Raw genomic sequence first — 27,847 nt, 5'->3', positions numbered from 1 at the left:
AATCCCCAAATTCGGTGTGAGTAAGCACCCTCAGTTCTTCCTCATCTCAGTCAGGGCAGGGTTGCAGTCATCAGATATAGCTCACGCCATTCCACCCAGCCTCTTACCTGCAGGAGTTTCCTTCCCAGCTTTCCTTCCCTGTGAGGGTTTGGGTGGGATGTGGAGGAGGAGTCCAATTACTCAGTCTTTGTGTTGGGTTTCCCCTCTGTGCTATTCCTCTTTGTGCCCAGCACAATGACTCGTGTCTGGATTGTGTCTCTTCCAGCAGGTGCTGAGCGAGGGAGTGAGAATGAGGAGGGGAATCATCATGAGGAATTTCCCGGGAAAGTGGAACCGAATGGGACCTTTGTGGGAAGAGGTGAAGGGAATTTTTCCCAGTGCTTCGAACTTGAAGAGTCCTGGGGAAATTGGCACAGGTCAGAGAGGCTCCTGGGAAACCACCCAGGGAAGAAAGTGGATGAATCTATTCATGGTGGGGGAGGAGAGGAGGATCTCAGAGCGCAGCAGACAAATCCCAAGGAAGACACACCCTGGCACTACCTTCAGTGTGGGAAAGGATTCATTGTGAGATCACAGCTTGTGACAAATCAGACAATCCATACTGGAGAGAAACCCCTTCAGTGCTTGGACCATGGAGAAAGCTTTAATAAGCTCTCAGATCTTAATAACCACGGGAGAAGCCACAGTGGAGAAAAACCCTCTCAATCCCTCGAGTGCGGGAAATGTTTCATTTCGAAGACACAAATAATTAGACATGAGTTAAGCCACACAGGGGAGAGACCCCACAAGTGCTTGGTTTGTGGGAAAAATTTCATACAGAGGTCACACCTAGTTCGTCATCAGGCAATCCACACAGGAGAGAGAACCCCCAAGTGTTTGGACTTAAGGGAAAGTTTCATACAAAGGTCAGACCTTGTTAAACATCAGGCATTACATACAAGGGAGAGACCCCACAAGTGCTTGGACTGTGGGAAAAGTTTCATAAGAAAGTCAAACCTTGTTCAACATCAGTCAATCCACACAGGAGAGAGACCCCACAAGTGCTTGGACTGTGGGAAAGGTTACATACAAAGGTCAGACCTTGTTAAGCATCAGGTAATGCACACAGGAGAGAGACCCCACAAGTGCTTGGAGTGTGGGAAAAGTTTCATAAGGAGGTCAAACCTTGTTCAACATCAGAGAATCCACACAGGAGAGAGACCCCACAAGTGCTTGGACTGTGGGAAATGTTTCAAAGAGAGGTCAAGCCTTGTTAAACATCACCAGGCAATCCACACAGGAGAGAGACCCCACAAGTGCTTGGATTGTGGCAAAGGTTACATACAAAGGTCAGAACTTGTTAAACATCAGTCAATCCACACAGGAGAGAGACCCCACAAGTGCTTGGAATGTGGGAAAAGTTTCATAAGAAGGTCACAGCTCGTTTATCATCAGGCAATCCACACAGGAGAGAGACCCCACAAGTGCTTGGACTGTGGGAAATATTTCACAGAGAGGTCAAGCCTTGTTAAACATCACCAGGCAATCCACACAGGAGAGAGACCCCACAAGTGCTTGGATTGTGGCAAAGGTTACGTACAAAGGTCAGAACTTGTTAAACATCAGTCAATCCACACAGGAGAGAGACCACACAAGTGCTTGGACTGTGGGAAAAGTTTCCTAAAAAAGTCAAACCTTGTTCAACATCAGAGAATCCACACAGGAGAGAGACCCCACAGGTGCTTGGTCTGTGGGAAATGTTTCACAGAGAAGTCAAAGCTTGTTAAACATCAGGCAGTCCACACAGGAGAGAGACCCCACAAGTGCTTGGACTGTGGGAAAGGTTACATACAAAGGTCAAACCTTGTTCAACATCAGAGAATCCACACAGGAGAGAGACCCCACAAGTGCTTGGACTGTGGGAAAAGTTTCCTAAGCAGGTCAGACCTTGTTAAACATCAGGCAATCCACACAGGAGAGAGACCACACAAGTGCTTAGACTGTGGGAAAAGTTTCCTAAGAAAGTCAAACCTTGTTCAACATCAGAGAATCCACACAGGAGAGAGACCCCACAAGTGCTTGGTCTGTGGGAAATGTTTCACAGAGAAGTCAAACCTTGTTAAACATCAGGCAGTCCACACAGGAGAGAGACCCCACAAGTGCTTGGACTGTGGGAAAGGTTATATACAAAGGTCACACATTATTCAACATCAGGCAATCCACACAGGAGAGACTCCAGAGGTGCTTGGGCTCCGGGAAAAGTTTCATATGGAAGTCTGACCTCATTAAACATGGAAGAATCCACACAGCATCTGAACTTCTGTGACACATGGCAAGAAAGGATTTTGCAAGTTGCATGTAATTGATTCGCTGTGGGTATGGGCTGAAAGATGGAGAGAATGTTTATAGGTGAAATCACCAAAATGTGTTTTGCCAGGGTAGTGTTAACTGGATCTGTTCCGCTCTCCTGCTTGGACATTTTCTGTGGGGATTCCAGAGATGGAAAGGAGCAGCTGTTACCATCTTGGCTACCAATCCCCAGGGTGACTCTCTACACTAGCAATTCTCAAACTGTGGGCAGAGCCTCCCAATAGAGGCACAGGAGTGTGTCAAGGGATGCGTGATCAGCGTAGGTTGTTTGTTTTTTAAAGAGCACTGGCTGTCGGCCCCAGGTGGCTGGGGCTCATGAAGGAGGAACAGGCCCATCTGGGAGGTGGGGATAAATGCTCAGGCTCTCAAACCCAGGTGGAGAAGCAGCACAGAAGTAGGGGTGTCAACGGGGTGATAAGTCTGCTGTGAACAGTGATATTGAGGAATATCACTTTTCACGTGGCCACCCTCACTTCTGTGCTGCTATTGGAGGACTTCAGAGCTGGGCACATCGCCAGCACCACGTTTACAAAATGATTAATCTTCTCCAAAGTATGTCCTGTGAGGTGTCATAGGGAAAGTCATCACCTGCTGAATATTATTGTCCCATTAAAATGTGTCTATCCGCACTGTCCTTGCAGCTCGGAGAGTTTGCTGTATGTTTGTTATATGCTGTAAAGCTGGAAAACACCCACAGAGGAGCTCCTCATAGACAGCGGCACCTGCACACCAGCTGGGTGCTAAGTAGCCAGTAATTGCTCAGCCGATCCTTCACCAGCTCTGGAGCTGGGAACAAGAGAGTTACAATTCACCAGATGGACGGCTGGATGCTGACTTAGGCCACAGACTGATTGTCGCCTGCCCCCCGGCTGGGGGGTGAACCTCAAAGAACAGAGTGGTACAAAGGAACAAGGGGGAGTGGCCTCCATTTTCACCTCTCCTCTACCTTCTCTACAGAAGGCAAGAAGATGACTTGAAAGACAACAGGGGCCGTGGATTGGAGAGGACGGACCAAGGCTGGAAGGAAATGCAGCCTGGGTACTCAGAACTGTGAAGTGCCTGCAACAGCAGGTGGGGTGCAGAAATCTCCTTGCTTCACATTTTCCTTAAATTGGTAAAATGTAGGATTTACAATGCATTTTATAATTTTGTAGTTTTAATCGGTTCTGACCTTTGACATCTTTCTCTTTCGTAATCCCTGAAAACCTCCTTGCTCCAGTTACTAAAGTGGTTTTAGTGTTTTGTCTGGACCTTTCTGTTTTCATTGAAGTGTTTTGGGGATTTGACTGGAGAGAACAAGGCTGTGGCCTAATCCGGCCCCTCTGTGGGGGTGACCCACTAATGACTGAGTTTGTCCATCCCAGTGACCAAACTGAGCTGTGCAAGATGCACATTCCTCGGGCGCAAGGCTGGGAGGAGAAAACTGGCTGATGTTGCTGTGTCGTTTCATAAGTTCCTGAGTGTCTGGCTAGTTGCACTCAGTACAGTGCAGCCAGGAGTGACTTTGAAGGCTGGTGGCTGTGTGTGAGCAGAGCGTGGAGGGGTTGTTTGTTCACACAGGGAAGCAGCAGGGTGGATTTGATTTAAATTACTAGTCAGGAAGACTGGATTTAATCATGGTTTTCTACATAAAAATGTATTCTTGTTGGGTATTATAACTTTAGTACGTATTCTTCAAAATGCAGAGACAGATGTAGGTTTCATTTTTCGAAGGTACACACTGTACATTTTTAAACAGTGAGTTATTCTGAAAACTTTTCAGATGAGTTTTACAGCTATATCAGACAATGAATGTTTGGTTATTTCATTTCATTTAATTTTATTTGGTTATTTCATTGTTTGGTTATTTCATTCATGCCATGTTGTATTAGGAGGAGAACATCACCAGACAGACATTTAAATAACAGAAATCTGATTTTCTTGATTTTTTTTTTAAAGTCATTGATTTTTATTCACCCTGGGATAAAACATGCCCTGGGATGGAGAATTAGTCAGTTCAACAGTCGAGATTGTACCCTGGGGTATGTCTCACACCCGCTATCTCCTGGGACCCACAGGCACCGTTGGGCTTTTATCATCCTGATCCTGAAAGGGAAGGTGAGCAGGGCAAAGCAGAGAAGAGGAACCAGCCGACATCCTCAACTGCTTCGGCTTCGGCTAAATCCTGAACTCCCCCTGGCATTTGAGACTTGAGGTTCTGCCGCCAGCCGTCTCCCAGCGTCTGTTTCTTCCCAATGGTCAGGAGTGAAAATAACTGAAAGGACTTAGCGATATGCTGGAGTCTTGAGCAGGGGGAGGGGCCTCAACCGGAATTGGTGGGATCTTTAAATCCCTGGGCCCTTTACATTGAGATTTAAAGGGCCCGGGACTCTGGCTTCGGTAGCCGTGGCTGGGAGTCCCAGGCTCTTTAAATCATGGGGGGAGCTGTGGCAGTGGCTGGGAGCCCCGGGGCTCTGGCAGCGATGTAAAAGGCCCAGGGCTCTGGTGCAGTAGCGGTGGCCAGAGCCCCTGGCCCTTTAAATCGCTGCCGGAGCCCCGGGGTAGCAGCAGCAGCCGGGAGCCCCAGGATTTGGGCGGTGCTTTAAAGGGTCCAGGGCTCCATAAAACAGGAGGCTGAACCTAAAGGTGGGGAACCTGGAGTATGAAAGGGGGTTCTACAGTGAATAAGGAAACAGGAGAGGAAAAGTGGGTACCTGAGAAACTGTAAAGAGAAGAGATCATTAACCTGTGTCAGTCTATGGCCCACCGAGGAATAGAAAATACTCTCTTTTAAGGTAAAAAAAGTTTGGAATACGGCCTAAGGTGCGAGAGGACGTAGAAAATTTGGCTAAAAACTGCATAAGATGGGCAGGAGACGGGAATAGACCACCGAATGTGGGACCCTTGTGGCACCAAAGACTTGCAGGCCATGGAGTAGAATCCAGGTTGATTATATTAAGACCCAAAGAGGGAATCAGTATTTATTAGTGATAATAGATTCTTTTTGTGGCTGGGTGGAGGCAGTTTCCACCAGGAATCTTTCTGCAGAGACCACCCCCAAGAAGTTGTGGAAAGTTCTGTTTAGTAGATACGGGGCTCCAAAGGTAATTGGTTCAGATGATGGAGCACATATTATATGAAAAGTAATTATAAAAATGTTAAAAGCTTTAGGAGTAAAGCAACAACTGCCTATCCCCCACCATCCTTGATCGTCAGGGACAGTAGAAAGGATGGATCAGACTATCAAGCAAGCCCTTTGCAAAGTGGTGCACGTCGCTGGCAAAGGTTGGGACAATAAATTACCAATGGTGTTGGCAGCCATCCGGAGCAATGATGGATTGGATACTGACTACCAGCCGTATCCCATTCTCTTTGGAAGGTCTCTGAGTTTGTGGAACCCTTCAGTGTGGAACCCTTTATTATATGGAGGAGATGGAGGAGTCTCTCTTGTCCTGGGCCTTCATCTGCAACTCCAAGGAGCCAGTCCTGGGGAGGAAGCCAGGATCCAAGGGGTGCCATTTTCTCCAGTTCTTACACAGTTTTAAAGCCGTCCTGCTGGTGTTTTTTCCTTTCTTGCCGATTCTTCATTTTTTTCCAGGGACATGACAAAACTGGTGTATTATAAACAGTTCTTTTTGACCAATTCACCCTTCAGTTCTCGCTTTGGTTGCCAAATGCAAATCATGCACTCATGTCGAAACACACTCTAGCCACATGTTACATGGTGTGGAAGCAGGGAAAGAATTAATAAGGATTTGAAGGGGATCTTAATGCATGTCAGTCAGTTATCAAGAGTTAGCCGAGCTGTAACCCTAATGACGTGAGACTTCTAGAAGCAAGGATAGTGTGAGGCAGAGGGAAAGAACTGTGTAAAAAGTTATTACGATCTTGTAACTGATAACCAAATATGCAGCCTTGTGTCTTCTAGGAGTGAGAAAACAAGATAGCGAAGCGAAAGCTCGTGATCAGGACTACTCTAACACAAGCCCGGTAACTAGTGGATCTTTAGGAGATCCGACCCACGGTGGGCTGACTCAGCCTGGCATCGTCCGGTGAGGAAGCTGCCTGGGTCTAGGAGTGTGTGAACCCACCTTCCCTCCCCTTTCCTTTCCATGTGGGCTACTGACAGTCTGATCATCTCACTGGATGCAATCAGAGTAAGCGGCGCCGTCTCCCAGAGACTAGCCGACGCTCTTTGCTGAAGGGAGGTGTAGGAGAGTCGTGGTCATCCTCGTTAGTCTCTCCCATGTGAGTACCCTGTATTGAGATCCTTAGTTTCTGAGCCGCTAGAGCGGACAGGGCACCCTCTCTGTGTGTGTAAGTGGAAAATGGGTAAGGGACAGTCTAAACATTCCATCTCATCCCCTAAGGGTACCCCAGCATATTACATGTACGTACATTATGGTCCTAAAACCTGCAGGTATTTAGAGAATTGGAATCTTCACACTCGTGAAAATCCATCTAAACAATGCCCATTAGAAGGTACCTTCAATCTAGATAAGATCATACATCTCAGAGGAGCTTTTAATCACCAAAGAAAAGCCTCTGACACAGTGTGAGCAATTTGTCTAGGAACGGGTTAATTTGAAATTCAGCTTGGCTTAGAGATAAAGATAAAGTTGCTCTACATTCAAGGTCAAGAATCAACGCAGACTATGCTAAGTACAAAGAAAAACTGCTTTCAGCCTCAGCTGGCTGTGGAAAATAGAGACAGAGGCAAACCAAAGGCAATACAAGTTACAGAATTGAAATTACATTTGCAAAGCTTAACTTTCCAGTGAGATCCAGCAGTGTGCTTCTGCGACCCTGTAGCTGGTGTGGCTTGGTGACACTGGAAAAGCCACAGGCAGTTGACCTGGACTGGAATCTCTGAAAGAGACACCGCAGGAGATTCCAGGGTGTAAAAGAACAGCCATCCCAAGAGTGGAAGCATGTTGGAAATTCTGAACAGGCTGTATACAGGATAATCTCCCGTCCACCTATTCCCCTTCTCTGAACATTATACACAGACGTGGCCAGTCTGGACATGTGTGAGTATTAAAGTGGCTTAATGCTTGGAGCATTCATATTTTTCCCGAGTGATGTGGGAGCGTTCCCAACACTCTCCATTGTTGTTTTATTATTTTTAATGAAGCTTTCAAATTTGGTTATATGGTGTGTTTTCTTCCCCCAACCTCCTGCAGTGTCAGCCTGATCACCTGACATGAGGGATAAATTGGTAACAGATATTTGTCACAGTTTGGTGAGCAATTGAGAATGGGGGAGCCCTGCAGAATTTACACCATCTATCTGTTTTACTTTTGTTATTTTATGTTTGCTTTGTTTGGTACTGTTGGTGTTATATGATAAGGATTGCATGATTAAAGGTGAGCCCTAATAGAATAAGGAAACACGTTCTGGTTCTGTTCTGTTTAACTGGTTACTGTTGTTTTTCTGCTCTGTTCATTTGGGCGTTAGGTGTGTGGGCGGAACTGAACTTCTCGTTTGTAATTCCTCAGGGTGGAAGCCATGTGTGTGATGAAACTCTGAGGTTGTATTGAGATCCTTCTGTCCCGCCCCCTGTAACGGATTTGGAAGCAGGGAAAGAATTAATAAGGATTTGAAGGGGATTTTAATGCATGTCAGTCAGTTAGCAAGAGTTAGGCTAGCTGTGACCCTAATGACGTGAGATTTATAGAAGCAGGATAGTGTGAGGCAGAGGACAAGAACTGTGTAAAAAGTTATTACGACCTTGCAACTGATAACCAAATATGCAGACTGTCGTCTTTTAGGAGTGAGACAAATAAGATAGCAGAAAGGCTTATGTATAAACAAAATGTATTTGTTGCTTTTTACCGTCTGTATTATTGCTAGAAATTGTTTGTAACAAAGGTATAAAGGCTTGCTGTAATTGTTTATCAGTGGAGAGACCTGTCCGGGACTGGGGCGACCCTGTGTCCTATGGCACTCTCTCCCTCCATTGTAATTACTGGAGAAATAATAAAGTATTTGATTTTGCTGCACCCAAACGAAAAAGCGAGAACTGAGTTTTTCTCCGACACGGACAATGTAATAGAAGTAGAAAAATCTGGCTTAGACTGTAATTCTCTCTGCTTTCTGTGTAATTTTCTTTTCTGTTTAAGTGTCAGCAGACAAATGGGTGGGTCTCTGGGTAGACCCCCTAAAGGGGTTTGGATTATGTGTTAAGTAAAAGGCCTTTACCCAAGGGCCATGTATTTTTGCCCAGGTGGCAAGCCTTACTAGGGAGGACTCGGGTAGTCTTGTAAGTAAAAATGTTCTAGGGAAAAGACCAGAAGGGTGGGGGCTAGTTGAGAAGCCCACCCTCCTAGCTAAACTGGTAGTGGAACAAGCTAGTGCCCATGGAAGGGACGGTTCAGCGAGAAAAACAGGATCGGGCCCAGGTGGGCAGGCAACAGACAAAGAGATTGGAAAACAGGTTGGAAACTTTTGAGGGTGTAGTGGAAGGAAGGAGTAAGTGAGTATAAGCATGAGGATTTCAAATACTCAGGAGGATATTTGGAATGGTGATTTGAATTGGTAAGTGGCTGTTGGAAGACAAAGCAAGTGATTTAAAGGAAAGTGAAAAGTTGACTCTGTAGTTCCTGGAGGGAACAGCAGTTGAACTTTGTAAAAATGCTAAAGAGAAAAGTTTTTGGTGTCTTTAAAATGTTTGTAAATAAATTCAGGCAAAGAAATTATTAGATTGCAATCATTTGGCTATGAACAATTTTGTTAAATTAGTTGAAGAATGTATACAGTGCTATGTAATGGAAATTGTATTAGGCTCTAAGGGCACTGTAAATGGTGATGTTTTCTTTCAGTGTTTAAAAGCAAAAGTTAAAAGTAAAAAGCAAGCCAGAAAGCATCTGTTAATGCAAATTATCTAACTGATAAGGTAGAAGCCACTGAAACCTGGGCTGCCTATGAAACACATACGAGAAAATATGGGGTAATTCCCCTGTTTTGCCTGAAATCAACAAGGGTGTTTGTATATTTTAAGTAATTGACTGCCCAGAAGGGGTAGACCTCTGTTTTTGTCTTTCAGATAATCAAAGAAAACTAATGCTAGCTGAACAGCATTCAACGTACCATGCATTTACTGACAGAGTAAAAATTATGTTTTGTGTTCTATGTTCTGTCTTGTGGTGTTTGTCTCGTGGCCAGAATTGTTGTGTTTAATATTTTCATGGGATGGTCTGATTTGAAATCTAGCGGAAGTGTTGGATTGAAATGCAGATACTTGTTTTGTTCAACTTAGAATACAAAGTGTTTGGATACATCAGAAAAATGTGATATACTAAAGTCTAATACATTTTCTTAAGTAAGAGAAAGAAACTACATTGGCCAAATCTTTTAATTACAAATTGTTGTTAAAATTTGCATACCGATGGTCTGCAAACATTAAATGTACCGCTCACAAGACCCCTGATGATTAAGTTACCCATGGAAATGCTTTGGCAGACTCTGCAGCCAAAGCAGCGACCCTTTCCGTACCTCGGGCTGAACATACTTGTGTCCTAATTGAGCAGCCTTCACTAGCCTCCCTTGAGGATCTGGCTAAGATCCAGGAGGCTGCATCAAGAACCGAGAAACACTCTTGGAGTGCTGCTGGATGCATTTTACATACTGATAACCTTTGGTGTGCCCCGGATGGTCGCCTGGTGGCACCAAAGATGTTACTGCCCTATCTTGCTCGCATATACCATGGAATGGCACACGTGAGCAAAGGGGGGATGGGTGCTGCAGTTAACATAGATTGGTGTGCACCGAGTTTCCCTTCTGTAGCACATTCCTACTGTCAGCACTGTGTGATTTGTCAACAGCACAACATTGGTAAAGCTGTTAAAGCTAAGCGGGCAGCCCACCCTCCTCCTTGGGGACCTTTTGTAAATATTCAGATTGATTTTATTCAAATGTCTAAATGTTGTGGTTATGAATATGTATTAGTTTTAGTTGATGTATTTACCAATTGGGTTGAAGCTTTTCCTTGCAGGAAAGCTGATGCCAAGACTGTTGTGAAACTTCTGCTTAAAGATTTTTATACACATTTTAGCATCCCTGTGAGTATCAACAGTGATCGTGGAACTCATTTTACTGGACAGATTGTAAAGGAGTTATGTGCAGCTCACTGCCCTCACCACCCACAGTCTGCTGGGACAGTGGAACGCCAGAACCGGATTTTAAAGAATAAACTGGCCAAGATTTGTGCTGAGACAAACTTAAAGTGGCCAGATGCCCTTCCTTTGGCACTGATGAGATTGAGAGCCATTCCCAATCGAAAGACTGGACTCAGCCCTCATGAAATTTTGACAGGACGCCCAATGCGACTACCAGCTGCACCCCCACTAACCCTAGCTCAGATGGACATTCATTTGATGGATGACATAATGCTTAAGTATTGTCAGGCACTAATGACATGTGTTAAGTCTTTTTATACACAGGTGAAGGAAGCATTACCGAAGGATCCTGTGCAACCTTGCCACTCGTTGGAACCAGGAGACTGGGTCTACATAAAGATCCATCAACGGAAGACTGCCTTGGCTCCACGTTGGAAAGGCCCTTTCCAAGTCCTGTTGACTACCAACACCGCTGTGAAGTGCCAAAGACTGACTGCTTGGACCCATGATTCTCACTGCAAAAAGACCCCTCCACATCAGGAGAATTCTCCTACTGATAATTAGCCTATTCTTTCTTCTAGTTCTACTGTGCTTCTGGACAGCAGGGAAAAAAGGACAAGGTGACGTGCTAGCAACCTCTCCCTTGTCCACTGACAAATCTACTGTGCCTTTAAACTTTTCTAGAAGAAGCAAAATCATTACAGGGTGATGTCCTGGTAATCTCCCCTGTAGGATGCTGAACCACGACTGCTTCGGGAAAGAAGAAGAAACACCCACTCCACTGACATTGCCAAAGTCCAGGAATTCCTGACCAGAAAGGACAATTGAGAACTGACCCTGGTGAAGAAACAAAGAATTACACACTGGCAGGGAAAAAAAATTGTGGGACCCATGCTTGGGAATGTGGTATTGATTGGATTTTGGGGTTTATTCTACAGGCTGCACCCTGTGTTTTGGATAAATCCTTCAGTATGTATTGCCCTCCCTAATTGGATTTTAAATGACATTGCCCTTATCCAGTTTTCAGATCACTTCTACATACCCAGATTGCTCACAAGGGGCTGCCATTAGATTAGCACAACAAAAAGCCTGGGTTATTTCCTCTGGACCAAAAGGGAATTGACCAGATCCCTGTGGGCTAGGGCCAATAGTGCAGCAGCCATTTGGAATATTCTTAAAAGCCAAGAACATGATAAAAAAATTGGGCCAACTAGAAAAGGCCACTAGCCTTATTTTTAAAGCTCAGCTATCTTAAGTACAGGCTGGAGTTGGTGAGTTACATGTCATTTCCACCCTTAGTTCTATGACCCAGAAATTACTGACAGAGATGGTATTGAATATCACTGAGGCTGGGAAGGCATTGCAGTGGGATCTAGTATGTTTAGAAATCCAGGATTTCCTGAATGACCAGCTGATGGCCATTCGGAGTGATCTTGAGCCCAGACTTGGCCCACTGCCCTTACAGACACATCAGGATTACCATCTGATCTATGGTCATGGAAACATACTTGGACATTTTCTGGATGGAAGTGTGGACATTTACAGTGCTCCTTCCAAGCATATGGACCGGTTAGGGGGGTGTGGGCTCCCACATACCGAATCCTGCCGGGTCCATGGGGAGGATGCATGTGGGACTGAATTATTTACTGAGACATCTTGGAAATTAGGTATACCAGGTGGTCTAACTGATTTATAGACAGTACCCCTAGAATAACACCTGACATTTTGGATAAGAATAGAGAGTCAATGGACATTTTGGCCGTTAGAACCACCACAGCTCAGTGTATCTATAAACTGAAGCCAGGGGAAGTTGTCACTGTTTATGACAATATTTGCTGAGAGGGTGGAGGTCAAGGAACTACCCTGACGGGACACCCACTTTTTCAAGCTAATGATAGCTGTGTGTACGTTAAAGCCACCACATTGCAAGATATACATATTAATCTTACCACTGCTGCAGGCAATCATATCATTTACTGGCCTGCAGATAGAATGTTGAAAGTAGCTCTTAGATTTCAGGTATATTTTAATTGGACTAGAGTAGTGCCTGATCGGTTTCAAAATTTGCTTTCATTGTTACCAGAGGTTCAAAGAATCTCTGAATTGCAAGGGCAAATTCACATGCTTCATAATATATATCAAGCTGAAAAGAATGCCTTTCATACAGCTTATAGAGTGTCTACTTTATGTATTAAGTATGATGTCTTGTACAATTTTGGTTACAAAGCACAACAGCCCCATTGTATTATTCCTATGGGAATGTTATTGTTTGTAGTGTTGTTAGTTAGCTTAGGATTATGTTGTTGTTATTGTTGTTGTAAAAAAACGTAATAATAGCAATACCTTTCGTGTTCATGCTAATCATGCATTGTCATTACATCCAATCAAAACCCCTAAGGTTGAAACATCTGATGTAGAATCTGAAATCCACGAATTAATGCAAATAGAGATTTGAAAATATTTGTTGTACTAGAAGTAGAAAAGGGGGGAGTGTGGAAGCAGGGAAAGAATTAATAAGGATTTGAAGGGGATCTTAATGCATGTCAGTCAGTTAGCAAGAATTAGCCCAGCTGTAACCCTAATGATGTGAGACTTCTAGAAGCAAGGATAGTGTGAGGCAGAGGGAAAGAACTGTGTAAAAAGTTATTACGACCTTGTAACTGATAACCAAATATGCAGCCTGGTGTCTTCTAGGAGTGAGAAAACAAGATAGCAGAATGGCTTATGTATAAACAAAATGTAGTTGTTGCTCTTTATTGTCTGTATTATTGCTAGTTATTGTCTGTAACAAAAGTATAAAGGCTTGCTTTAATTGTTTACCAGTTGAGAGACCTGTCCGGGACTGGGGCAACCCTGTGTCCTATGGCACTCTCTCCCTCCATTGCAATTACTGGAGAAATAATAAAGTATTTGATTTTGCTGCACCCAAACGAAAAAGCGAGAACTGAGTTTTTCTCCGACAATGGATAGATGGGTTATATATGTACATATCCCAACATTGCCTGCGTCTCCCAAGAGGGCTCAGTGACCCTGTTCCCATCCTCTGGAATTGAATTATCACTCAGCTGGCTGGCTGAGGGCTCTGGCTGTACCCAGCACCCCCCTCCCCTCCTCCCAGGAGCTCAGAGCTGTGTGGAGCCCCTCCCTGCCTGTGGTGGGGGTCCTAGAGATCAGCCAGAGGCAGGAGCAAAAGTTTGTAGCATGTGAGTGAGCAGGGCTGGGGGAGTCAGGCCCGGCAGGGGAGTTGAGCAAGGCTGGGAACAGGCTGACATAAACAGACAGTTAAGGGTTAATGCCTCTTTTACCTGCAAAGGGTTAAGAAGTTCACCTAGCCTAGCTGACACCTGACTAGAGGAACCAATGGGGGAACAAGATGTTTCAAAAGGAAGGAGGGAAGTTTTCCTTTGTTTAGAGAGTCTCCGTTTCAGCAGGAGTGAAAAAGATCAAGGAACCAGCCTCTTATCAGAGTAGTAAGTTTTAGAAAGGAATAAATAGGTTTATGTTTATTTCTTTGTAACCTGTCTTGTACAATTAAAGGTAGAATCTAATTGGCTATTTGGATATTTTTCATTAGTGTACTAAGTTTTTGCCCAGGGGAACATCCTCTGTGTTTTGAATCTGTTGTCTGTAAGGGTACGTCTACACTACGGGATTATTCCGATTTTACATAAACCGGTTTAGTAAAACAGATTGTATAAAGTCGAGTGCACGTGGCCACACTAAGCACATTAATTCGGTGGTGTGCATCCACGGTCCGAGGCTAGCATCGATTTCTGGAGTGTTGCACTGTGGGTAGTTATTCCATAGCTATCCCATAGTTCCCGCAGTCTCCCCCACCGCTTGTAATTCTAGGTTGAGATCCCAGTGCCTGATGGGGCAAAAATCATTTTCGCGGGTGATTCTGGGTAAATGTCGTCAGTCACTTCTTCCTCTGGGAAAGCAATGGCAGACAATCATTTCACGCCCTTTTTCCCTGGATTGCCCTGGCAGATGCCATAGCATGGCAACCATGGAGCCTGTTTTGCCTTTTGTCACTGTCACCATATGTGTACTAGATGCCGCTGACAGAGGCGATTCAGCAGTGCTACACAGCAGCATTCATTTCCTTTTGCATGACAGCAGAGACGGTTATCAGCCGTTCTGTACCATCTGCTTCCATTGTAAATTGGCAATGAGATGACGGTTACCAGTCTTTCTGTACTGTACTGTCTGCTGCTGTCATGGGTGCCCCTGGCTGAGGTCATCTGGGGGCGCAAAAGACAAAAATGGGAATGACTCCCTGAGTCAGTCCCTCCTTTATGGTATCTAAAAATAGAATCCGGCCTGCCTAGAATATGGGGCAAGTGTACTAGAGAACCAGCAGAAATGAGCTGCATGCCATTCACAGGGGGTGCCCCTGCAACAACCCCACCTGTTGCTTCCCTCCTCCCCCAGCCTTCCTGGGCTACCATTGCAGTGTCCCCCTATTTGTGTGATGAAGTAATAAAGAATGCAGGAATAAGAAACAGTGACTTGTTAGTGAGATAAAATGAGGGGAAGGCAGCCTCCAGCTGCTATGATAGTCGAGACAGGACATTAAGCAGTGTGGGGGAGAGGAGCCCAGCATCCTGCTGCTATGATAGTTCAGGCAGTACAGAATCTTTTCTTTACACATGAAGGGCGGGGGCTGATGGGGCTCAGCCCCCTGTTGCTATGATGAAGACGGTTACCAGCCGTTCTGTACCATCTACTGGGAATGACCGGTAGGCCAGCCAGGAGCACTCACGGGCTGATGATGAGGACGGATACCAGTCCTTCTGTACTGTACCATCTCCCACCAGGTTGATGATGGCGATGGATAGCAGTCATATTGTACCATCAGCCACCAAGGAGGGGGGGCGAGGATGCTGCAGTTCACTGCCGCAGCATCGCGTCTACCAGTAGCATTCAGTAGACATAGGGTGACATTTAAAAGAGTCAAGAGACGATTTTTTCCCTTTTCCTTCTGGGGGTGGGGGGTGGGTAAATTGACGAGCTATGCCCTGAACCACCCCAGACAATGTGTTTGACCCTACAGACATTGGGAGCTCAGCCAAGAATGCAAATGCTTTTTGGAGACTGAAGGAACTGTGGGATAGCTTGAGTCCTCAGTCCCCCACCCTCCCTCCCTCCATGAGCATCCATTTGATTCTTTGGCTTTCCGTTATGCTTGTCACGCAGCAGTGTGCTGAGTCCCTGCTGTGGCCTCTGTCTGGAGATTTTTTAAAAATGCTTTGGAATTTCATCTTTTGTAACGGAGCTCTGATAGAACAGATTTGTCTGCCCATACAGCGATCACATCCGTACGGTCTATGCTGGAGCTCTTTTTGGATTTGGGACTGCATCGCCACCCGTGCTGATCGGAGCTTCACGCTGAGCAAGCAGGAAATGATATTCAAAAGTTTGCGGGGCTTTTCCTGTCTACCAGGCCACTGCATCCAAGTTCTGATTGCTGTCCAGAGCGGTCACAGTGGTGCACTGTGGGATACCGCCCGGAGGCCAATACTGTCGATTTGTGACCATGCTAACCCTAATCCGATATGGTAATACCGATATTAGCACTACTCCTCTCATTGGGGAGGAGTACAGAAACCAGTTTAAAGAGCACTTTATATCGAAGTAAAGGGCCTCTTAATGTGGACGGGTGCGCCGTTAAATCGGTTTAACACTCCTAAAATCGGTTTAAATGCGTAGTGTAGACCAGGCCTGAGAGTAGCTGGTATGCTAATGTCTCCCAGAGGGTTTTCTTTTACCTTTCTTTTCTTTAATTAAAAGCCTTTTTCTTAATTCCTGATTGATATTTTCCTTGTTTTAAGATCCAAGGGATTGGATCTGAACTCACCAGGGAATTGGTGAAGGAGTCTCTCAAGGCTACCCAGGGAGGGGAAGGTTTTGGGGGGAACGGGAGTGATCCAGACACTGAAAATTCTGGATGGTGGCAGCGATACCAGATCTAAGCTGGTAATTAAGCTTAGAAGTGTCCATGCAGGTCCCCACATCTGTACCCTAAAGTTCAGAGTGGGGAAGGAACCTTGACATGGTGAGCAGCAATGTGGGATTTTTAGGAACCAAAAGCCAGATTTTGGTCCCTCTTTTGAGATGCTGGGGAAGCAGTGAAGGAGAGAGACCCTGAAGGCAAACAGATAAAGGTTTTTCTAACAAGGCTTTGTTCGAAAGGATTTCCAGCTGGGCTTAGCTGGAGGGTAATTAACAGTTTGCAAAAGACAAGTAACAAGCCAGTTTTTCTGGTCTCTTCTCATTCTGAGAAGTCCAGATAAAAGCTGTGGGTTGTTTTTTTTTTTTACCTCTCAAACCAAGCTAGCTCAGGCAGAGCAGGGAAACATGCCAAGGGGAAAAAAAGCCATATTACTGGACCTGGAATTAGCCAAACTCTGGGCTGAGGAGAGCCAAAAGGAACATGGCAGACAGATGGCCAGAGATGAGGCTGCCCACAGAAGAGCTATGGAGGAGAAACCAAAAGAGATGGAGGTGAGAGAAAACCAGATGGAGGAGAGGGAAAGGGAGAGAAAGCATGAGCTGGAATTGGCAAGGGCTAAGCAGGAGTTACCAGCCAACCCTAACAACCCTTCTCCAACCTGCTTTCCATCCCAGAAAATTCCCACCTACAATCAGGTGATGATGTGAGGCCTTCTTAGAAAATTTCAAAAGGGCCTGCCATGGGTACAGCATCTCTACAGACCAGTACATGTTAGAGCTGAGGCCACAGCTCAGTGGACCCTTAGCAGAGGTGGCAGCTGAAATGCCTAAGGAACAAAGGAACGATTATAAACTTTTTCAAAACAAGGCCAGAATCAGAATGGGGCTAACACCTGAGCATGCCTGTCGGAGGTTAAGAGCACTAAGGTGGAAACCAGATGTGTCATTTACCCAACACGTCTACCACATTGGAAGGAATTGGGATGCCTGGATATCAGGAGCAAGTGCTAAATCTCTGGAAGAGCTGTCCCTCCTGATGCAAATGGAGCAGTTCTTAGAGGGTGTTCCTGAGGAAATAGAAAGGTACCTCCTAGATGGGAAACCCAAAACTGTATCCGAGGTGGGGGAGATCGGAGCCAAATGGGTGGAAGTGGCAGAAAAGAAAAAAACTACTAGCAGTTGGAGCGAATATCAGAGGGGGCAAACTGAAACCAAACCCTATCACCGGGGGCAACCCAAGGCCCCACCTACAACCCAAGGAAAGCCCCAGACACCTTATTGTCCCACCTCACCAGTCTACAGCATCCCACCTCGACCCAATGACCAGTCAGCTGGGCGATGTTTTAAATGTAATGAACTGGGACATATAAAGGCCCACTGCCCCAAGTACCTCAACCGATTACAGTTCATTACACCACAATCACACCAAAAATCTCCAGGCACAGATGCCTCTCAAGTATCCTTGGAGAGAAAGGAAACGTTGAGAGTGGGCGGAAAGAAGGTTATCGTGTGGAGAGACACCGGGGCACAAGTGTCAGCTATCCACCAATCCTTAGTGGACCCCAAATTCATCAACCCAAAGGCCCAAGTGACAAAATCTTTAAACTTGCCTACAGCTCAGTTGCCTGTCCAATACAAGGGCTGGTCAGGAAGGTGGACTTTTCCTGTCTATGACAATTATCCCATCCCCATGCTACTGGGGGAAGACTTGGCCAACCATGTGAAGCTGGCCAAGAGAGTGGGAATGGTCACACGCAGGCAGGCCAAGCAAGCTTCCACACCCATCCGTGTTCCTGAGCCGTCCACCAGGGCCCCGTCTGTGTTACCAGAGACCCGACAGAGGTGGTGGAACCGGATCTTCTACCCATGAATGCTACAGCCCTAGTGAATCCAGTCCCAGAACCGGAACTGGCAAAGCAACCAGCACCAGAACCATTGCCAGCACTGACTCCAGCGCTTGCAAACCGATCTACAACCCCAACGCCAGAGGGAACCAGCGGACCTGAACTGGCAGAAGCAGCAGACGACCCTACCCACGAGGCTCAGCCAGAGCCTGAAGTATCACCTAGTGCAATAGCGGAGAGCTTTTCACAATCAACGAAAACAACCCCATCACCTACCTCGCTTCCAGAGCGACCAAGCCCAAGTCCAGAGTCCAAGGGGGAACTGATGTTTCCAGCATCAAGGGAACAGTTCCAGGCTGATCAGCAAGCAGATGACAGCCTTTAGAAAGCTTGGGTGGCGGCACGGACACCCCGCCGCCTCTCAACTCTTCTAACCCATCCCGGTTTGTTGTAGAACAAGGACTTTTATACAAGGAGACACTTTCTGGTGGACACCAGGAAGACTGGCGTCCTCAAAAACAGTTGGCAGTTCCAACTAAGTACCAGGTAAAGCATTTGAGCTTATCCCATGATCATCCCTGTGGCCATTCTGGAGTGAACAGAACCAAGGACCGGTTGGGGAAGTCTTTCCACTGGGAGGGAATGGCAAGGACGTTGCTAATTATGTCCGGTCTTGTGAGGTGTGCCAACGAGTGGGAAAGCCCCAAGACCAGGTCAAAGCCTCTCTCCAGCCACTCCCCATAATTGAGGTCCCATTTCAGCGAGTAGCTGTGGATATTCTGGATCCTTTCCCAAAAAAGACCCCCAGAGGAAAGCACTACATACTGACTTTCATGGATTTTGCTACCTGATGGCCGGAAGCAGTAGCTCTAAGCATCACCAGGGGTAAAAGTGTGTGCCAGGCACTAGCAGACATTTTTGCCAGGGTAGGTTGGCCCTCCAACATCCTTACAGATTTGGGAACTAATTTCCTGGCAGGGACAATGAAAAACCTGTGGGAAGCTGATGGGGTGAATCAGTTGGTTCCACCCCTTACCACCATCAAACCAATGGCCTGGTGGAGAGGTTTAATGGAACTTTGGGGCCCTGATATGTAAATTTGTAAATGAACAATCCAAGGATTGGGATCTAGTGTTGCAGCAGTTGCTTTTTGCCTACAGGGCTGTACCACATCCCAGTTTAGGGTTTTCACCATTTGAACTTGTGTATGGCCACCAGGTTAAGGGGCCATTACAGTTGGTGAAGCAGCAATGGGAGGGGTTTATGCCTTCTCCAGGATTTAACATTCTAGACTTTGTAAACAACCTACAAGGCACCCTCCAACACTCTTTAGCCCTTGCTAAAGAAAACCTAAAGGACGCTCAGGAAGAGCAAAAGGCCTGGTATGATAGACATACCAGAGAGCGTTCCTTCAAAGTAGGGGACCAGGTTATGGTCTTAAGGGCGCTACAGGCCCATAAGATGGAAGCGTCATGGGAAGGGCCATTCACGGTCCAAGAGCGCCTGGGAGCTGTTAACTATCTCATAGCATTTCCCACCTCAACCCTAAAGCCTAAAGTGTACCATGTTAACTCTCTCAAGCCCTCTTATTCCAGAGAATTAAAGGTTTGTCAGTTTACAGCCCAGGGAGGAGATGACGCTGAGTGGCCTGAAGGTGTCTACTACGAAGGAAAAAGTAACGGTGGCGTGGAAGAGGTGAACCTCTCCGTGACCCTTGGACGTCTGCAGCTACAGCAGATCAAGGAGCTGTGCGCTAGCTTTGCACCAATGTTCTCAGCCACTCCAGGACGGACCGAACGAGCATACCACTCCATTGACACAGGTAATGCTCACCCAATTAGAACCCCACCCTACCGGGTGTCTCCTCATGCCCAAGATGCTATTGAATGGGAGATCCAAAGCATGGTACAGATGGGTATAATCCGCCCCTCTGACAGTGCATGGACATCTCCAGTGGTTCTAGTTCCCAAACCAGATGGGGAAATACGCTTTTGCGTGGACTACCGTAAGCTAAATGCTGTAACTCGTCCCGACAACTATCCAATGCTACGCACCGATGAGCTATTGGAGAAATTGGGACGTGCCCAGTTCATCTCTACCTTAGACTTAACCAAGGGGTACTGGCAAGTACCGCTAGATGAACGCACCAAGGAAAGGTCAGCTTTCATCACCCATGCAAGGGTATAGGAATTTAATGTGCTCCCCTTCGGGCTGCAAAAATCACCCGCCGCCTTCCAAAGACTTGTAGATGGTGTCCTAGCAGGATTGGGATAATCTGCATTTGCCTACCTCGATGATGTGGTCATTTTTTCTGATTCATGGGCAGAACACTTGGAGCACCTGGAAAAAGTCTTCGAGTGCATCAGACAGGCAGGACTAACTGTTAAGACTAAAAAGTGTCAAATAGGCCAAAACAGAGTGACTTCCCTTGGACACCAGGTGGGTCAAGGAACGGTAACTCCCCTACAGGCCAAGGTGGATGCCATCCAAAAGTGGTCTGTCCCAAAGTCAAAGAAACAGGTCCAATCCTTCTTAGGCTTGGCTGGATATTACAGGCGATTTGTACCCCACTACAGCCAAATTGCTGCCCCACTAACAGACCTGACCAGAAAGATACAGCCAAATGCAGTTAAGTGGACTGATGAGTGTCAGAAGACCTTTAACCAGCTTAAGGCAACAATCATGTCTGACCCTGTGCTAAGGGCCCCAGACTTCGACAAACCCTTCCTAGTAACCACAGATGCACCTGAGCATGGTGTGGGAACAGTTTTAATGCAGGAAGGACCGGATCAAGAATTCCATCCTGTCGTGTTTCTCAGCAAGAAACTGTCTGAGAGGGAAAGCCACTGGTCAATCAGTGAAAAAGAATGCTACGCCATTGTGTATGCCCTGGAAAAGCTACACCCATACGTTTGGGGATGGCGTTTACAGCTACAAACCGACCATGCTGCGCTAAAGTGTCTTCATACTGCCAAGGGAAACAACAAAAAACTTCTTTGATGGAGTTTAGCTGTCCAAGATTTTGATTTTGAAATTCAACACATTTCAGGAGCTTCTAACAAAGTAGCTGATGCACTCTCCTGTGAAAGTTTCCCAGAGTTAACTGGTTATAATTGTCCTTAAAATGTGAAAAATCTTGTAGTTTTACATAACTGGTAGTATATGTAAAGGTCCATGTGTTTTATTAATCTGTATATTCTAAGGTTCTAGGAAGAAATCACCGCCAGTGTGGTTCAACACTGTCTGAGATTTGGGGGGCGTGTCATAAACAGCTAGTTAAGGGTTAATGCCTCTTTTACCTGCAAAGGGTTAAGAAGTTCACCTAGCCTAGCTGACACCTGACTGGGGGAACAAGATGCTTCAAAAGGAAGGAGGGAAGATTTCCTTTGTTTAGAGAGTCTCAGTTTCAGCGGGAGTGAAAAAGATCAAGGAACCAGCCTCTTATCAGAGTAGTAAGTTTTAGAAAGGAATAAATAGGTTTATGTTTATTTCTTTGTAACCTGTCTTGTGCAATTAGAGGGTGAATCAAATTGGCTATTTGGATATTTTTCATTAGTGTACTAAGTTTTTGCCCAGGGGAACATCCTCTGTGTTTTGAATCTGTGGTCTGTGAGAGTAGCTGGTATGCTAATGTCTCCCAGAGGGTTTTCTTTTACCTTTCTTGTCTTTAATTAAAAGCCTTTTTCTTAACACCTGATTGATTTTTCCTTGTTTTTAGATCCAAGGGGGTTGGATCTGGATCTACCAGGAGTTGGTGGGAGAAAGGAGGGGGGATGGTTAATTTCTCCTTGTTTTAAGAGCCAAGGGATTGGATCTGGACTCACCAGGGAATTGGTGAAGGAGTCTCTCAAGGCTATCCAGGGAAGGGAAGGTTTTGTGGGGAAAGGGAGTGATCCAGACACTGAAAATTCTGGATGGTGGCAGCGATACCAGATCTAAGCTGGTAATTAAGCTTAGAAGTGTCCATGCAGGTCCCTACATCTGTACCCTAAAGTTCAGAGTGGGGAAGGAACCTTGACACAGGCTCTGGAGGCTGGGAAGAGGAGGCTTGCAGCCGCGCTTGCTAGAGCCGGGGGTGGGACTTTGTGAAGTGAAGGAGGAGGAACCGGGCTGGGGATGGCTGGGACGAGCCAGACTGGGAAGGGAAAAGATCAAGGAGGGGTGTCTGTGTCTGACTCAGTGAGCTAGCAGTCATAGACGCTGACTTGTCGCTAAAACTCGGCGTGGTGTAGAGAAGACCTGTCTGAGTCAGGGCAGAAAAAAGAGGCTGGTGCCTGAAGAGAATTCCTGTTCTTACTACACTGCGCACCCCAAGCACTGCTGGGCTGTTCAGGCCGAGAGGGAAATGTTCCGTTCTAGGGTGGATGAAAGGCCATTTGGGAGGTGATGGCCCAGAGCGCTGGCAGGCAAGGGCCTGGTGGGGGCTGGACTCAACCATTGATATCAGCTATTTTGGGTCCTGGCTGACATGCCAGCCACCATGTGAAACACTTCCCTGTGGCCTTTTGATATGCACACCGAGGTATGTCACTGCCAAGTCCCTCGCCTAGGAGGGGAGGGGAGGGGGAAGGCTGCAGGGTGATCTCCCACCTCCATGCAGCCAAGGGCCAATGCTTCCCACTGCCGTTCTGGAGCCTCCACATGTATGTACTGACCAGGGCCCAGGGGGCCGTCCACAAAGTGCGCAGCTATGTGGGGCACCAGGAAGTTTGGTTCACCAAATCCCCTGCCCTGGCTTTGCTCCACCCCTCTTCCTGCCTGTGCTCCACCCCAGCCCCGCCCCTGAGGACTCTGCAGCAGGGCCTGGCCTACACTCACCGGTGGCAAGAAGTACAGAGACCTGGCCCCAGCCGAGTGCTGGGGGGTGGTTCCTCCCTGTCTCCCAAGTCAACCCCCCTGTGGAGGCCTGGGGCATCCCCACGCATGATGGTCTCCCCCCCCCCACAGGGGGGTTGTGTAGGGGCCCAGGATAGGTAGGGATGGCCCTGGTATTGACAAATTTAAAATATTGTGTACAGAATGTTGAAAGCCCTCGGGAATATGTGGGGGGGGGGCTCTGAGGGGGTGCTGGGCAGTGTGGGGAGTCTGTGGGTGGGAGGCCACTGGGCATGGGGGTTGCTGGGCATAAAGGGGGTGGGGTGACCTGGGGAGGACCGCGGTGTGGAAGGCACAAGGGCAGCGCAGGGCTGGGGGTGCAGGTGGCACTGTGGAGAGGTTGGGGTGAAGATAAAAAAATGTAGGGGTTAGGGGCACCGTGTAGGAGTTAGGGGGCAGAAGGGGGCAAGGATTAGTGGCAAAGGGGGTGCAGGATGGGGAGCCCACAGGGGCTAGGAGAAAAGGCCCTGAGGCCGGCCCTGCACCCTGGTGGATATGAGGGTGGGTTTCTGCTGTCACCCTTCCCCTCCCCCCTTACTTCCTCTCTTTCTCCTTTTGCTTCTCTCTCCCACGAGTCTGGCTCAGCCAGCCCAGCCAGCTCCAAATTTTGCACCAGTGCTGGTAGGGTGACCAGATGTCCCAATTGTATAGGGACAGTCCCGCTGTTTGGGGCTTTGTCTTCTATAGGTGCCTATTGCCCCGCCCTCTCCTGGTTTTTCACACTCGCTGTCTGGTCACCCAGTGCTGGTAACATGCGCCCAGAGATGCTGCATTGAGCTGGGTTGATCTCTAGGACCCAGGAGCCGCCGGGAGGCGGCTCCGGGCAGCGAGCGCTGGGCTCAGGCCCGGCCGCAGGAAGTGACTCGCAGCCGCTGCGGTGACTCTGGCTCCCAGGCTCCTGGCGAGATCCCCGAGCCCCGGGGGGCGGCTGGTGCGGGGAGCCCGGAGCCCTGGCTGCAGCCGGGAGAGGGGAATCTCCAGCAGGGCCCTTCCCGCTGCTCCCCCCCAGGAGCCTCTCCCAGGGCAGAGCCCCCAGCCCGGCCCGGCCCCTGCCCCGGGGGGCCCCGCTCGGAGGGAAGGTGAGAGAGACCCGCCCCCCCCCGGCACCCCCGGGCTGCAGGGGGAGGTTTGGCCCCAGGCTGCTCCCAGCGGAGCTGCTGCGATTCCCGCCCGGGGCCCGGGAAAGCTGCCGCCAGCCCCGGTGGGTGCGGGGCGGGGGGAGCCCGGCTGGGCCGTGCTGGGGGCGGGGACAGCGGCATGTGGAGGGGACTGAGCGGGGAGAACTGGGGCACAGGCCCCGCCAGGCGGGCCGCAAGGGGAAACCCAGGAATAGGGAGGAGCAGAGGGGATAAAAGTTCCCCCAGATGGGCGGAGCCAGCTGCAGTGGTTGCAAAAATGGGGGGCTTTTCCTTTCCCCTTTCCCAGGAGCTCAGCTCCCATTTCCCAGGGCCGTGTCCATAAAGGCCCAGTGCATCGCAGGGCCGCTCTCCCCCCTATATAAGGTGTTACTGAGCTGCTAGAGGGGACTTGATCCAGTGAAATATTTGCAGACACCCCCACAAAGATCTCACTGTCACACCTGCTTCCAGTGTTTAAAGAATCCGGGTCTCAGTCCCTGTGTCTGCGTAAAGCCGCCCAGCGCTTCACCCGTTTTTCCTCGCCACTGTCCCAGGGCCCCTGAGTTTAACTCCTCTTGGAATCCAGTCTGGGCAGTTTCACTCCTTTACATTAGTTCCTTATCAAAATATGATTTTCATTACTTTGAACTCTTCATCCTAAACTTTATTAACGTTTTGCAGAGGGACGTCATTGTGCCCTGGAATTCATATTTTTAATGGGAAATCATGATGGGAAATATTAATAGTTGCGAGTAGCTTCAGCAATCACATCTCAGGGTGACACTGTAACAGGTCCCGTTTCTATTGCAAGTACCGCTAGATGAACCCACCAAGGAAAGGTCAGCCTTTGTCACCCATGCAGGGGTGTATGAATTTAATGTGCTTCCCTTCAGTGCTGACTGATTCATGGGCTGGTCTGAAAACTTAAATTTCCTTTGCTTTTAGTCAACTGTTATTTTGTTTCTCTCCAGCACCGTGGTGTTTTTTCCTCATGTCCTAATTGTGTATAGAACTTGGTTCCGAAATATTCACTAACAGGCAGAAGTTTTAAGGTTGAAGGCACCTAGATATTTTTAAATATTCGACTAGTGGCCTCAATCATTTAAAAAAATCAGTTCCTAAGGGCCTTAGAGTATTTCCTATAAAATGCTTTTCAAAAATAAATTTCTGTGGTATTTTTTTTTTACTAAGGACAGATCTACATCCCCAAGATAGATTGGCAAACCCAAGAATTTGAACCCCATGAGTTATGCACCCAAAAGTCTAGGATTTAAATAAAGAATTAAAGAAATTTTTTTTTCTTTTTTTTACCTTTTTGTGTCTGAGCCTTTGGGGTGTACTAGCTACGTAGGTTTACTGCTACCCCGTTCAAAGGATCCATATATCTAGGATGGCTGTACAATCTTGTAACAGCCGATGCCATTTCACATTTCTGGGAACATTTGATCCCCCTCCCCCACTTGCAATTGAAAATTGATTTAAAACCCCTATTTCTGTAGATACCCCCGCCCCCTCCTGCACACTCCAAAGTGCGCACTTGACTCTCCTGTGACTTCATTTATTGTATTTATTTTAACTGATCTAAGAAACATTGGTTGGCCAGATGAACAAACCGAATAATTAAGCCTCTGTTTAAAAAAAAAAACCCCAAACACTTAAAAAACATTAAAAGGAAAAAAGGGACAAAATCTTTCCTAGTTTACGGAAATCCTCAGCCTAGCTCTGCCCTTGGGGTTTGGGGCTGGGGGCGCGGATTGCATGATTCGCCTAGGGCACCTGGTGTAGGGCCGCCCCTGCATTCTGATGTAGGACGGGGGTAACAGACGCTGCTGTCTGTCTAAGTCACATGTCCCTGGCAGAGCCTAGTTACAAGGGAACTATCCACAGGCAGCCCTCTCCCTTCCGGCGCGCACACGCTGCTCTCAGGTTACACTGGATTTTTTAAAAAAGAGACACACTCATGATTGTTGGGGCTCTGATTCCTGAATGTTCAGGGCTGGCCTAGGTCTTGGTCTGATTTCCGTGCAGGATTCAGATCTCAGCCACACCAGAGTCACTGCTGGCTCTGACCAGGGAAGAGTGTGGATGGGCCACTGGGCTCAGCCTCTGCCTGCCTGTCCCTGGGGGCTGCTGCAGGAGTCCAGGGCAGCTCGTTCTTCAGTGGGCTCCGGCTCTTGCTAAGGGGGAGGGGTTTACACTGCAGTGGGCAACAATCCCCCCAAAATGGCCCCTTTGATTCTGCTCTTTTCCTAGTTTTTGGCTCAGAAATGCTGTTACTGGGAGGGTCTGAAGAACCTGAAGGAAATTGGAGTGTGACATGGACTGAAGCCCCTTCTGTAACCTCCCCCATTGCCCCTCTCGCCCTGACAGGCTGAAGAATCAGGTCCACATTTCGCTCCAGATCAGCCCATCTTCTAGGAGACAGGGAAGGGAAATGGCTGTGATGGAGCCAGCTCAGGTAGGGGATTTTCAGGGAGCTGCTGGGCGGGGGGAGGGAGAGGCAGGGAAGAGACAGGGTGTGAGAAACCTGCTGATTTTCTGTGTAGGACCATTGGTGATGGGGAGGGAGGGACATTCGCCCATTTAAAAAACAGGAGACAACCCCCCTGCACAGGGATGGAACCTGAACCCAGTAGCCAGAGGCTGCTGTGAAATATGCAGAGAAGCTGTTGGGATTCCTGTCCCTGTCCCCGGCTCAGAGCTCTGCTTCCCGCATCAGCCTGTGGCTGGCAGGCGTATGAGAAATGAGAAGACCCTGCGCTGCTCCGTGTGCTGGGGGGACAGGGAGCTCTCACCTTCTCCCACCCCCTGAAGCCTCCTGGCTGCTATGATGGGTAGGGGTCTGATTCTGCTACCCTGGCCTCCCTAAGCTTCGAGTTTTCCCCCCTTTCCCGTGACTAGCGTGTCTGTGGCTGGGGCAGCAGGTGCTGAGTGGGGGACTCTTGTTCTTTCAGATGCCGGTGACCTTCGAGGAGGTGGCTGTGTATTTCACCCAGGGGCAGGGCACTCTGCTGGACCCCGCTCAGAGAGCCCTCTACAGGGACGTCATGCAGGAAAACTATGAGACAGTGACCTCGCTGGGTAAGGGATTCCTGTCCCCTCAGATACTAGAAACCGTGGGGTCTGTGTGTCTATATGTGGTCATGTTCTTCCCATGTCAGTTAGATCAGAGGCAAATGGGCTCCATAATGCACAGCTGCCATGTGAGAGAGACTTGCATCTCCGTGCCCCCTAGAGTGGGACACTGGTGTCAAAACTTAATGGCCATGCTAGCTCATCCCCACCTCTCCTGCTTTCAAAGGGGCAGAATTCATTCATTGTCCTTTCTCTATTGATTCCCATTCGCACACACAATGCTTATTTACTGCCCTTCTTGGGAATAGCTCCTGCCGTTGGGAAGGCTTAGAAACAGGCAGGGGTTTAATGCCAGAGCTGTGTGTACATCAGCAAGGCCCCTAGACTGGGAAGATCCTGGGAACTCCTAGTGAGGGTGTAAAAATTCCCCTCACCTCCCCAGTGGTCTGCCTCTCCCAAGGGGGCTCAGTGACCCCTTTCCCGTCCTCTTGGGTTCCACGTTCCCCAGCAGAGCACAGGGACAGGTACGGCTCAC

General features: G+C 47.8%; 1 protein-coding gene and 1 long non-coding RNA gene across 4 annotated transcripts in view; both read left to right on the top strand.

Annotated features, from left to right (window-relative positions):
- The window catches only part of LOC120382869 (zinc finger protein OZF-like), a 31,349-nt gene that overhangs the window by 840 nt on the left and 2,662 nt on the right, over positions 1 to 27,847 (top strand). The window contains exon 3 of one of the 3 annotated variants that reach the window (XM_039500304.1): positions 269 to 4,053. The exons of 1 other annotated variant lie outside the window; for it this stretch is intronic. In XM_039500304.1, the coding sequence (XP_039356238.1) occupies positions 269 to 2,259 (1,991 nt within the window). In that variant the 3' untranslated portion in view covers positions 2,260 to 4,053. Of the gene's footprint in view, positions 1 to 265; positions 4,054 to 27,847 lie in introns of those variants that run through there. One more of the 3 variants, XM_039500303.1, reaches the window with a different exon arrangement.
- Positions 24,149 to 27,240, top strand: LOC120382934. Its single transcript, XR_005588273.1, has 3 exons — positions 24,149 to 24,198; positions 26,491 to 26,695; positions 27,192 to 27,240. It is a non-coding gene; the product is annotated as an uncharacterized LOC120382934 (long non-coding RNA).

Source organism: Mauremys reevesii, linkage group 15 (genome assembly GCF_016161935.1).
Source record: "Mauremys reevesii isolate NIE-2019 linkage group 15, ASM1616193v1, whole genome shotgun sequence".
NCBI lineage: Eukaryota > Metazoa > Chordata > Testudines > Geoemydidae > Mauremys > Mauremys reevesii.
The sequence above is the reverse complement of the archived record's forward strand: the minus strand, read 5'-3'. Positions and strand labels throughout refer to the sequence as shown.